This window comes from Gossypium hirsutum, chromosome D06, assembly GCF_007990345.1.
Source record: "Gossypium hirsutum isolate 1008001.06 chromosome D06, Gossypium_hirsutum_v2.1, whole genome shotgun sequence".
NCBI classification, from domain to species: Eukaryota; Viridiplantae; Streptophyta; class Magnoliopsida; order Malvales; family Malvaceae; genus Gossypium; species Gossypium hirsutum.
Window position 1 is genome coordinate 66,478,609 of NC_053442.1, and position 12,457 is coordinate 66,491,065.

A 12,457-nucleotide genomic window follows, 5' to 3' on the forward strand; every position below is an offset into this window, starting at 1 on the left:
TTCCTAATTTACCTGGAGATGGGAGTCCCCGAATACGCTGAAGATCAAGCAAGACAAGACAGGATGAGGGAGCCAAACTAGAAGTCTCAGAAGACGAAATGGTAAGAGAGAAAGTTTTTCAGCCACGAAGAAAATGAAAAGATACACAAGGATAGGCTTTTTGAAAGTGAAATCGTCAAAAGGAAATGAATTGACAGAAAGCAAGGATGACAGATTTCAGCAATTCTGATTGAGCGATGAAGCGGCACATTTAGTGCTGGTTCTAGAATTTTCCATTTAAATATCTAGATATTTTTTACTTTAGCATGACCATCTGTTTGGGCCGACTTCTTAGTTTAATTTTTAATTCTGAATTTATAGTTTTTTGGCCGCTTTCTTTGTTCTTAGGTTTTATACGGACTGCTGTATTTCTTTTTTCTATTAATAAAGCCCAATCTGGAAAGTTTCAAAAAAAATTGAAATTTCCTAAAACATTTAAAAAGAAAAATAATAAATTAATAATAAATACAAATATTTGTATAAATATTTATTTTATAAATTATAATGATAAAATTAAAGTTAAAATATGGCAACATCCTTATCTTCTTCGTATATTTAGAATTTAATTCATGTATTTTTATTTTCAAGAATTTAATTTATCTACTTTTTAAATTTTAAATTTCAGTTGCAATTATCAACATTGTTAATTTTTTATTAAATTTGTTGGTGTGACATTTTGAAATAATAATAAAAAATTTACTTTGTGGCAACGTAATTAAAAAATTACGTGATGAATCTAAATTTAGCAAAATAATTTTAATAAAGTTATTAATTGGACTTGAATTTCGAGATCTGAAAAATGATAAAATATAAAAATTAAATTCTAAAATTATAGATTTATTAAATTGGTAGTAATGATGTAAGGTTTGATATTTCTTAAAAAAAGATGTTAAGATAAGTTAGAGGGGGAGAATAGTTGGAATTGGTTGGAGGTCCCAAAAGGAAAATCTTATTTATTATATAAGAAGGAAGTTGGTAATGAATTCATTACAAATGCAATATGAGCCATAATAAGTTAAAATTATGTGAATAACATCCCCATCTCTCTACTATTTTATTAAATATATGATGCCCACTTCTTTTCTTAAATAAATTCGGATTAAATTATTGTCGAAGTTGTGAAAGTGAACCTATTGTCCACATAAATTGAAAATTCTCATTCGTTTTTATTTCTTTTCGTGAAATAATTTTGATCATTACGAATCTATAAACTAAAATCTAAACAATTTTCTTATCTTATCTTTAATATTAGCCCTCAGGTTGACTTGGATTTAAAGTATGTTCTACTTGTCAATAGGTATTGATTCACTGTATCAATTGTCGAATTGTCGCTTGGTACTCTCTAGCTAGACTTTTTTTTAAAAAAATTAACAGCTCAATAACTTAATTAAAAATTTTCAAATAATTTAGTAATTTAAATAAAAACTTTTGTGACTATTTTATAACATTTTAAAATTGAAGGACTAAAGCGTAAACTTAAATCGGGTGTAATTTGCCCTAAACATTAATACAACATGTATTATGAGATGGTATAGTAAAACAAAGAGAGTACAAGCCAGGCGGCCGCGACCATCCTTTTGCATTTGGCATGCATGCATAATTGTCTTCATTTATAATTATAGCCATAGGACATATGAGTAGCACTTGTAAATCTGTTTCCTCCGCCGATTATGGAAACGATACCATCACAATAATACAGACATATATATATATATATATATTAAACCTTGGGTTAGGTACCCATTTCTGTTGCTAATTCAGTCTGTCAGAGGCATGGAACATCAAGACTCTAAACTGATTACTTTGTCTTACCAGACCAAGAACATCGACATCCACGAAACCTCTGGTAAACTTCATTTTTCTTCTTCAGTTTCTTTGCATGAAATGGGACATATGTCTTGTAACAGGTTTAAGCTGTTTTGCAGATGATGAAGTAAATGATTCTCCAATAGAACAAGTCCGACTCACTGTTCCAATTGTCGATGATCCGACATTACCATGTTTGACATTTAGAACATGGGTTTTAGGGATAACCTCGTGTGCTGTCTTGTCTTTCTTGAACCAGTTCTTCCATTACCGTCAAAATTCACTCCACATTTCTTCACTCACAGCACAAATCCTTGTTCTTCCACTTGGAAACCTGATGGCAACATATCTACCTAACAGAACACTTGTGTTGTTTCCTTCAACCAAATGGTCCTTCTCATTGAATCCAGGCCCTTTTAACATTAAGGAACATGTTCTTATTACCATATTTGCAAATTCTGGTTCTACCAATGTTTATGCAGTCAACGTTATCACCATAGTTAAAGCATTTTATCATGGTCAGATACTCCCTTTCGCTGCTTTGTTGTTAGCTCATACTACCCAGGTCAGTTTTTTTTTCCGGGTATATTGGAAAGTATCGGTAAAAGTACTACGCAGGATTTTATACTTGTCGTCTGACTATATTTTTATCTCCTTTACTAAAAAAAAATTGGGAAAGTTAATCCATGTATGTTAGATCAAATAACAAATTAGTTTTTTCTGCTAAAAATTTTATCAAGTTCTACTATTAAAAACTTGTGGCACGCCACATATAAATGTCTGGTTATTCCGTCAACTACATCAATTTTTGACCATAGAAATAGATAAAATTTTTAACAAATTAAAATGACTAGTTTTCTTTTTATTTAATCTATAAGGATTAATTTACTCATTTTTTAAATGAAAGAGACAAAATACAATTAGGCTATTAGTACAAGGACCTCCACGATAATTTTACAATAAAATACCTTATATTTATATTATAGATTATGATTGTTTCTTTTTGGAATATTCAGATGCTTGGGTATGGATGGGCTGGGATTTACAGAAAGTTTCTTGTTGATTCACCGTATATGTGGTGGCCTAATAACCTAGTGCAGGTCTCCCTCTTTAGGTGCTGTCTCTTATTAATTTTACCCATTTTCCTATACATATTTTTAGGTTAAATTATGCTATTATTCCTTCTATTTTTGTAAAAGTTGTGGCTTTAGTCCTTATATTTTTTAAAATTTAATATTATAGTCCTAACCCAAATAGTAACAGTTAAATATATTTGGTTAAAATCAATTACGGTCGTACTATGTGCACGGTTGTGGATTTAGCTCATATTCTTCACATGGAATATTTTAAGTCCCAATATTTTTCAAAATTTGACGTAATGCTTGTTAATTCATTAGTTGAAGTTTTAGTGAATATAATATATGAAAATAACAAGATAATATGACATTACAAATATGGTAATATGTTTTTTTTGGTATCAGGACTAGAATTTTAAAATTCAAAAAATACATAAACTAAAAATGACTAAATTAAAGTACAAAAATTAAATCCATAACTTTCGCAAAGTGAGTGACTAATAATTTAGCCCATATTTTTATAGTTTCCAACTCTCGTAGGGTAAACTACAATAGTGGTCACTCAATTATGAAAAGTTACAAAATGGTCATCTACCTATTTAATTTTATTTTTTTTGGTCACCAGTTAGCTAACGTGAAAATGGAAATACTAAAAAATCCAAGATAATTGGGTGACCAAAAAAGACAAAATTGAATAATTAATCGGTTCTTTTGTAACTTTTCATAGTTAGGTGACAAAAAATAAGTTCGGTGATTTTGTAACTTTGGCCAGAAAGAAAAAAAAACATAGTTGGGTGATAGTTTACCTAAATTGTAATTGTAGGGCGTTGCATGATGCTGAGGTTAGGCCCAAAGGTGGCCTAACAAGGTTGCAATTCTTCCTCGTGGTGTTCATATCGAGTTTGGCGTATTATATCGTTCCAAACTATCTTTTTCCGTCCATTACGGCTTTATCCTTCGTTTGTTGGATATGGAAGGATTCGGTGACGGCCCAAATCATTGGAGCCGGTCGAGACGGTCTCGGGGTAGGATCGTTTGCACTGGATTGGTCAACTGTGGCTAGCTTTTTACAATCACCATTAGCCACCCCTGCATTTGCTATAATCAACATAATGTTGGGGTTTGTCATTGTAGTTTATATATTAACCCCTATAGCTTACTGGACTAACTCCTACGAAGCGAGGAGATTCCGATTATCTCGTCGCATGTGTTCACCGACGACGGCGAGAAATACGATGTTTCGAGAATTTTGAATTTCACGACCTACGAATTCAATCAACGAGGATATGATGGCTATAGCAAAATTAACTTGAGTGTGTTCTTTGCATATTCTTATGGTCTTAGCTTTGCTACATTGGTTGCTACTGTGTCACATGTTGTGTTTTTCCATGGAAGGTAAGGTACTTACCTTTTAGTTTAGGGTAAACTAAACCCAATGGCTGAACTATTAGGAAGTTCATGTTTTGGTTATTCAACTTTAAAAAGTTATAAAATGGTCACTGAACTAATCAAAAGTCTTTATTTAAGTTAAAGTTGAGTGATCAAAACATAAACATACAATAGTGACCTTGAGTGTAGTTTGCCCTTTAGCTTGACAAGATAGCGGACGCATATTGGGTAACGAATAACGGCTGTTATTTGATTCGTGTTTGTAGCATGATATGGCAACAAACGAAATCGACATTTCGGGATAAGTTTAGTGATGTTCATTATAGAATAATGAAGAAAAACTATGAAGCAGTACCGCAATGGTGGTTTTATATGCTGTCGAGCATCGTAATCGGACTCGCTGTGCTTATTTCTCAAGGCTTTGGCAAGCAGTTTCAACTCCCTTACTGGGGAGTCCTTTTGGCAATTGGCTTGGCCTTGTTCTTTACTCTCCCAGTAGGTGTGATTATGGCTACCACAAACCAGGTATATTTTCGATACGCAGCTTGTTCATATGTTACTTTGTTATATTCACTTTATATACATGTGCAGCAACTGGGACTAAATATCATCGCCGAGCTGATTATCGGTTACATTTATCCGGGAAAACCGTTGGCAAATGTTGTTTTCAAGACATACGGTTATATAAGCGCGGCGCAGGCGGTTATGTTTCTACAAGACTTCTAACTAGGCCATTATATGAAAGTTCCTCCAAAGTCGATGTTTGTTGTCCAGGTAAATTTTCTTAATGGATTCGATACTTTTATATCGATATAGTTGTCTGAAAATACCCGGAATGTCAAAGTTGGTAGGAACGGTGGTGGCTACTAGTGTCTATTTTGCGACAGCTTGGTGGCTCTTAACAACAGTGGAACATATATGTGACCCATCTAAATTGACAAAAGGAAGTCCTTGGACATGTCCTGGTGATGACATATTCTATAATGCTTCCATCATTTGGGGTGTAGTTGGACCAGTTCGAATGTTTGGTCGGCTCGGGTTGTATTCTAAGATGAACTACTTCTTTCTTATCGGGATTGTTGCACCGTTGCCCGTGTGGATACTGTCCCGTATGTTCCCTGAGAAAAAGTGGATTAAGCTCGTTCACATGCCGTTGATTATCGGAGGTGCGGGGGCATTGCCAGCAGCCAGGGTTGTGAACTACTGGTGTTGGGGTAGTGTTGGGGTGTTGTTCAATGTTTTTGTGTATAGGAGATATAAAGGTTGGTGGGCTCGTCATAACTATATATTGTCAGCTGGGTTAGATGCTGGTGTAGCTTTTATGGCTATTCTTTGTTACTTCACATTGCAAATGTGGAATGTTAATGGACCTAAGTGGTGGGGTGCTCAGTTAGATGATCATTGCCCCCTTGCTAGTTGCCCTACTGCTCCTGGAATACAAGTTGAAGGTTGCCCTGTTTTTCAATGAAATTTTCCTGCTTGCTTTAAACATACTAGAAATATAAACCCTGTCGTATATAAAATTTTGACGGGTTAATATGTAAATTTGTTATCGTATTTTATGAACTAAACATAAATTTATCACTTTAACTTTACATTGAAATTTGTGGTTTTACTTTGCCACTAAAACTAGATTTTTATTGAATTATGTTATTCAATTTTAATTTAAATTAATTTGAAGACAAATTTAATAAAAATATATTTTTTATGTTCTACTTTAACATTCACAACAAGCTAATTAATATAATATTAAAAATAAATAAAAATGGTTGTTTTATAAAAATAAACTTAATTTTTTTTCTTTTATGATATATGTATTTTTATTTCATTAAATAGAAATTAGATTTTAATTTATTAATTTTTAATATTTATAAGTTAAGTTATTGGTAACTATTAAAATAAAAAAATTGAAAGAATTTTTCTTTTTAAATTATGTTTTCAAATCATCAAAATTAATATTGAGTGACAAATTTAATAGTAAAAATCAATCACATAAGAGTTTAATGGCAAATGTACTCATATTTTCAAAATATAATGACAAACATCAATAAAAAATATAGTAACAAATTTCAATTATCACTTATAGTATGAAGGTAAATTTGTACTTTAACCCAATTTTGACACATTTGTATACTCATATCGTGCTCATGTAATTTTTTAGTGTTATAATCATATCGTATTTAAAATTATCGAACCTAATTTCACGGGAGTAAATTTAACTATTTAACTTTACCTGAGGAGAGGGAAGACGATCCCAAATGTAAATTGCAACATCATATATGCTCCTTTTATATCATGCAAACAAATATGATAATCAAGATAGTGCTTTGCGTCCATTTTGTTCAAAGAACAAAAAGATTAAAAACTATATATCTATATATATAAATATGCTTTGAGCTTTAATTTATTCATTTGTTTTCAGAACAAGGATAGGCCATGAAACAATCTGGCCAGTTTCTTGATAATGCGAGAATATTTCAACATTTTCCGGGTACAGTAAATCGCGGAAATAATTCTTTTGAGTATAAATTTGCAAACAACACTACCAAACAGGCAAGAATAAGGAGTAAAATGGTGAAAATGAAACAATCAGATCATTCTCCCAATAAACTGAGAATATCAGATACCTTGTTGGTGTAATAATCTGGTTTGATGCTGTTTGAGGGGTCATCAAGAGTGGACTGTGTTGTTACTCCTGAAATTTTAGGCATTGCAAACATTAGAAAATATAAGAAAACCTAAGAAGGTTCTTAGTTTAATGGTCTTAAGAACAAGAGATAGCAATAAACCTGATAGAACAAGCAGGGTTTTGCAACCAGCATTTTGTCCAAATAAAATGTCAGTATCTAGTCTATCACCCACCATGCACATTCTAGATGTACTTACATTAAATCTGCAAAGCACAACACAGCAGGGAAAAAAAGAGATTATCAGAATAAGTAGAGTAAGGTAAGTGTTCATCAGTATTATGCACCAAAGAATCAGTATCAGGTTTGATCATTGTTCAATCAAGCTCAAGCAACTTGAGATATCAAACGAGCCAAATTCAAGTATTCTAATGCTTGACTCGAGTAGCGAATTTTTATTTATAATTGTGATAAATCTTTATAAATAATAAAAATATATTTAAAATTAAAAAATTAGTAATATAATGAACAATGAAGGGTATATAGGTCAGTTCAAAAGTTTCTCCAAATTAGTATTAGAAAATCTCAATTTGAACTCAGACACAAGCTCGAGTGTCATAGTTGAGTTTGAAGTGAGCATGAAAATTAAATCCATATTTTTACTATATAAACAAGCTTTTAATCGAGACTAACACCCTAATTGAGAGAGCTAAGAAATTCGATTTTTATCCCGAATCTAGTTAAGCTTTAACAGTGAAACTTCATCAAGTTCAAGCTGGGTTTCGAGCCTAAAATTTCAAGTCAAGCTCTAGCTTCTCAAAACTTGATCTTGGTTCAGCTCGCTAAGAAGCACTTAACATAGCAGGGTTTTCTACCACGTTTGTTCCCAAACTGTGAAAATGCCATTTTCATTTTAGTGAGGTGCAAGCGACATGAATTTTAAGAGCCTACCACCACTACCAGTCAGATTCATTCATAATTGAGCAACAGACATTCTCAATCTTCACATGCAGTATATAATACTACCTGATGCTAATCACTTCAGAAGTAAACTCCAGACATTTAAGTCCATATAAATGCAAATTACACAAATTTTCATTGCTGGTTGGTATATATACAGAACTAGTGCATTAAAATAACTTACTTCTGCAGTAAAAAGTCCATCATGAAGGTTGAAGGTTTTCCAACTACAATAGGCTCTTGTTCCGTTGACCCACAAACGGCAGCAACCATGCATCCCGCACCTGCAAATATGAACTAAGAAATGAATGAAGTGGAACTCTCAATCAAACTGAGCAGTAATCTAATTTCTTTACCAGGCCACTCTTGCAGATCAGTCATGTGTCCAACTGAATCACGGTTCGTAGCAATAAAAAGACAACCTGGGTTCTCACGGATGCAAAGGGTCGCATACCTGCCAGTTGCAAATATTTTAAAGAAAGATCAAAGACTCCAAAAAGCGCTGCCATATCTTACAAGTTCAGATCTGATAATAGTTTGTTTAAACTAGGCTTTATACGCTTAATAGAAGGCAATTATTAGCATTTTCTACTCATCTAGCCAAACATTGTAACCTAAAATTTCCTTGGTGCCCCTAAGTTAACTAGTATTTAACTAAAAATGACCCCTCAGATATATTTTAGGAGCAAAGAAATCATATTTTAAGTCTAACAATGTGCTGAGATCAATAACGTAGATGCATATACAGTCAAAATACTTTTTAGAGTTAAATATAACACGAAACTTGGGAACATGTGCTACTGATCAAGGTAGTGAAATATCTAATAAGACTGTTATTAGTGTATGTGATTCAGAACTTTTCCATGTTTTCATGACCAAAAACAAAATATAAATTGCTCAGCAACGAAATCTATGGGGAATAGAAACTGGTTCTAAGTTATTTTAGGGGACAAATTTCAGAGACAACCATAAGTTTAGAAGACGTGCTATTTTTTTCCCTCAAAACCAAAGACCAAGCGAGTAGCCATCCACTTACTACGTGGTTCAAACCCTACATTCTCAGTGCACTTGCACAAACATACTCGAGAAGCAAGCATAGAAGACGTCCTAATCTCAAATATTCATAACATCATCAAAAAGTGAAGATGGAATTTTTAACTTACTGAAGTTTGTAATAGTTAATATCTGGATCTAATCCAACAACAACTGCTCCAACCTGAAGGTAGAAGTTATGAAAATCATGGAAAAAGAACCAAGTGACACACTCAGAGAAATTGTAGGCAAGATGTTACATTACATATTTATCATGCTCAAAGAGACAATTTGATTTCCACTGAGCCCTTTTTTCTGCATCTTCCTGCAACAATATTTCCTCTAAGCACTTAAAATTCATTAAAGCAAGAGATTATGATGCAAGAAAAACAAGCACGGTAGAATCAAGGAAAAGATTACAATGAAAAACAACCAAAGACACCCTAGCAAGGCAACAAGCAAAGGCAAGAATAGCAGTCCAGCACACAAACAGCATGTCAGTTGTTAGAGAGATGGAGAAGAGGATGTATTCCTAATCCAAAGTCATGAACTGGAAAACAAAATTGAAAAGACTAAGAAAGTACTGGGCCACCAAGAGCGGTAAATCCAGCAAGTTGCAACTCCTGTACTATGCCTTCCCCGCCAATGACATAAACCTGAAATACAAACAAATTATTAATAGTGTGCAAAAGATAAAAGAAATAGAGGTTAAATATTCATTTCCCCCCTAAATATACCACTGATACTTAAAGAATAAAAAATGGTAATTAGATACTTAAAGTTCATTCATCATGTACTTTGGTCCTTTTGGTTAACATCGGTAATCTAACAATTGATGAGGCATAAACTAACACTCGATTATGACACTTAGAGTGAGTTTGGATGGGCGGTGCGTTTACCTGCGGTTAGTGTAAAAATAGCAGTGGCGGTGAGATTAGATACTGTAGCGATACTGTAACGTGAGACAAAAAGTAAGCTAAACGCACCGCACCGCACCCAATCGCCCATCCAAACCCACCCTTAGTAGAAAATGTCATGTAATGATGATACATTGGAAAAATATATTTATCTTTATTTCTAAACAAAATTTTTTATTTTTGAACTTAAAGAAAATTGGAAACACAAAAGATCTGGGTGACAAAATGGGAAGAGAGGGAGAGAGGCTGGGGAAGCGCAGTGCTGAACTCTTGTGTGGTTTGTTGGTAGAGTGCAGGACTCTTAGCCTCAATGACTAGGAACCTAACCTTGACAATTTCATTTTCAACAATCAAAGGTCAAAAAAAAAAGACAGAGCATGAAACAGGGAAGGGGGATAGTTAGATGGAGATATACATATACTGATAGTCTGACACTTAACCGTACAGTTTGAAATGAAATTGAACTTTAGGTATTTAACTGTGAATTTCTATTCTATTAGAAAAGAGTGGTATTGTTCAAGGACAACTGCATATTCTGGCCAACAAATATGCTGGAAGAAAAGTTATGTTGCAAGAAAAGGAAAATATACATGAGGCAAAAATTGCATATTCCATTTGGATAGAAGGTAACAAGAACAGGGTAAGCAGGATTTAGCAGCCAAACATACAGTCAAGAGAGAATAGCAATAAGAATTATAGAGAGACTCAAATAGCAACCACAACACTGTGTTAAGAGTCATAAATTTTCAATTTCAACTCTTTCCATAGCCGATATTTAAAGCAATTGGCTGCAGTAACATGAATATTCCATTTGGATAGAAGGTACCAAGAACAGGGTAAGCAGGATTTAGCAGCCAAGCATACAGTCAAGAGAGAATAGCACTAAGAAATTATAAAGAGATTCAAATAGCAGCCACAACACTGTGTTAAGAATCACTATTTATCAGTTTCAACTAGTTTCCATAGCCGATATTTATAGTAACTAGCTGCAGTAACATTCATTAGGTTTGCAACAACAATAAACACAATGCCAGTGAAAACGCATAGCCGCTACTTAAATGCCTTAAAATGTTTAAGGAGTGAAAAAAGAGAAAACAAGAATAGTAACCTTCTTGTGAGGAGGAAACTGGTTGACCTTCAAGTACATAGCAGCAGCAAAAGAAGACGAAAATATCTCATCCTAAAAATACAGTAGAACAATCAGGAAAAAAAAAAGAGTTGTTTCTTTTCTTTTCTTTGTAAAATTTAATAACATTTGAAGAACCTGATTGACAGAAAGTCCAAGAGACTGAAACTTGTTAGCATATTGGATTCTGGACTTGGTAGAGTTGTTGGTCACAAATACCAGTTTCTTCCCCTATTAATCAGATAATAATATTATCGATCATTTCACAAGGATGAACCATAGATTCAATAATCAAATGGAAAGCAAAGAAAGAGTGAGAGAGAGACCTTGGATCGAAGCATATCTAACGTCTGTGGGACTCCATCGATCAGCTTGTCGCCTTTCCAAATAACACCTGCAATCGCATCGTTACCTTTTATTCACTGCAAAATCCAATGAAAGACAAAATAGGAGTAGAAAAGTGCGTGGAAATGGAACCATCGCAATCAAATAGAAATGCGTCGACGGAATCCAACAGTGCTCTCGCGTTCGCACAGCATAGAAGCTCGGCGGCGGAAGCAGCAGCGACGCCGCTCATTGAACTCGGATTCGGATTAGTAGCCTCCATTGATACTTGTTCCATCAACGCATCAACAACTAATGTTACAACCCTTTTGAAATCCTACCCACCCATAAAGAAAAAAGAGTAGTTCCTATAAAGATAAAAAAAAAAGTACAGGAATGGTAAAATATTCCTAGAGAAGAAGGTTACGCAACTAAGAACACTACTTTTAGCTAATGCTATAGTTTCATCAGCAAAATAGTGAGTGCCTAAAGGTCAGCTATCTACCTCGAAAGATCAGTGTTTACAGATTGGTCAATTTATTAATAGAAAGTTATTTTTAAGGGTAAATTACACTTAAAGTCACTAAACTATTAATAAGTTGACGTTTTGGTCACTAAACTTCAAAAAGTTATAAAATGGCCACTGAATTATTCAAAAAATTTCATTTAAGTTACTGAACTATTCAAAAGTTTTTATTTAACTTACTAGGCTGTTAAGTTTTTGGTAAACTACACCATTATAGGTAAGTTTTTCGTTTTGATCACTTAATTAAAAAAATTATAATTTGATAACTAAACTTTTTGAAATTATTTTTTGGTCACTCGGTTGTTAAGTGACACTTTTTAGTTGGTATAATAACAATTTTAGTCCTCAACTATTATATTTTCTTGGTAATTTGATTCAGGTTCTATATATAAATTATAAAAAAAACTCAAAATTATTTATTTAAAAATTAGTATATAACAATTCTAAAAATCTCGAAAATGTTGTTATTGAGAAACTAACATGTATGAGAAATAGAGAAAATTATCATTTAATAGAATGTAATAACAAATTAAAAACATAATAACACCAAAAAAAAGGTAGATCATTACATGCTTCTTCAGTATTTCTCAAAACCAAATTAGTAATATCTTCAAATCGAGTTTCATACACTTAAA

At 33.1% G+C, this 12,457-nt stretch overlaps 2 protein-coding genes and 1 pseudogene across 2 annotated transcripts; 2 read left to right on the top strand and 1 right to left on the bottom strand.

Annotated features, from left to right (window-relative positions):
* The first annotated feature begins 1,607 nt into the window (after positions 1–1,607).
* LOC107963735 (oligopeptide transporter 1-like) lies at positions 1,608–5,905 on the top strand (annotated as a pseudogene).
* On the top strand, positions 5,060–5,905 carry LOC121203182 (oligopeptide transporter 5). Its single transcript, XM_041096373.1, has one exon. It carries the CDS (start codon positions 5,098–5,100, stop codon positions 5,776–5,778), a length of 681 nt encoding a protein of 226 aa, XP_040952307.1. The 5' UTR covers positions 5,060–5,097; the 3' UTR covers positions 5,779–5,905.
* A 783-nt stretch (positions 5,906–6,688) lies between these two features.
* On the bottom strand, positions 6,689–11,826 carry LOC107963736 (phosphoglycolate phosphatase 2). Its single transcript, XM_016900187.2, has 11 exons — positions 11,450–11,826; positions 11,299–11,366; positions 11,111–11,203; positions 10,955–11,026; positions 9,514–9,585; positions 9,195–9,254; positions 9,061–9,113; positions 8,254–8,351; positions 8,082–8,181; positions 7,100–7,203; positions 6,689–7,005 (listed from the first exon to the last, which is right to left on the bottom strand). Exons 1-11 carry the CDS (start codon positions 11,592–11,594, stop codon positions 6,905–6,907), a joined length of 966 nt encoding a protein of 321 aa, XP_016755676.2. The 5' UTR covers positions 11,595–11,826; the 3' UTR covers positions 6,689–6,904.
* Positions 11,827–12,457: the final 631 nt, after the last annotated feature.

Coding starts and splice junctions, on each gene's coding strand:
- LOC121203182 (XM_041096373.1), top strand. CDS start 5,098: ATGGATTCGATACTTTTATATCGATATAGTTGTCTGAAAATACCCGGA.
- LOC107963736 (XM_016900187.2), bottom strand. CDS start 11,594: ATGGAACAAGTATCAATGGAGGCTACTAATCCGAATCCGAGTTCAATG. Junction 11,204..11,298: donor TAGATATGCTTCGATCCAAG/GTCTCTCTCTCA, acceptor TCTGATTAATAG/GGGAAGAAACTGGTATTTGT. Junction 8,182..8,253: donor TGATCTGCAAGAGTGGCCTG/GTAAAGAAATTA, acceptor TCATATTTGCAG/GTGCGGGATGCATGGTTGCT.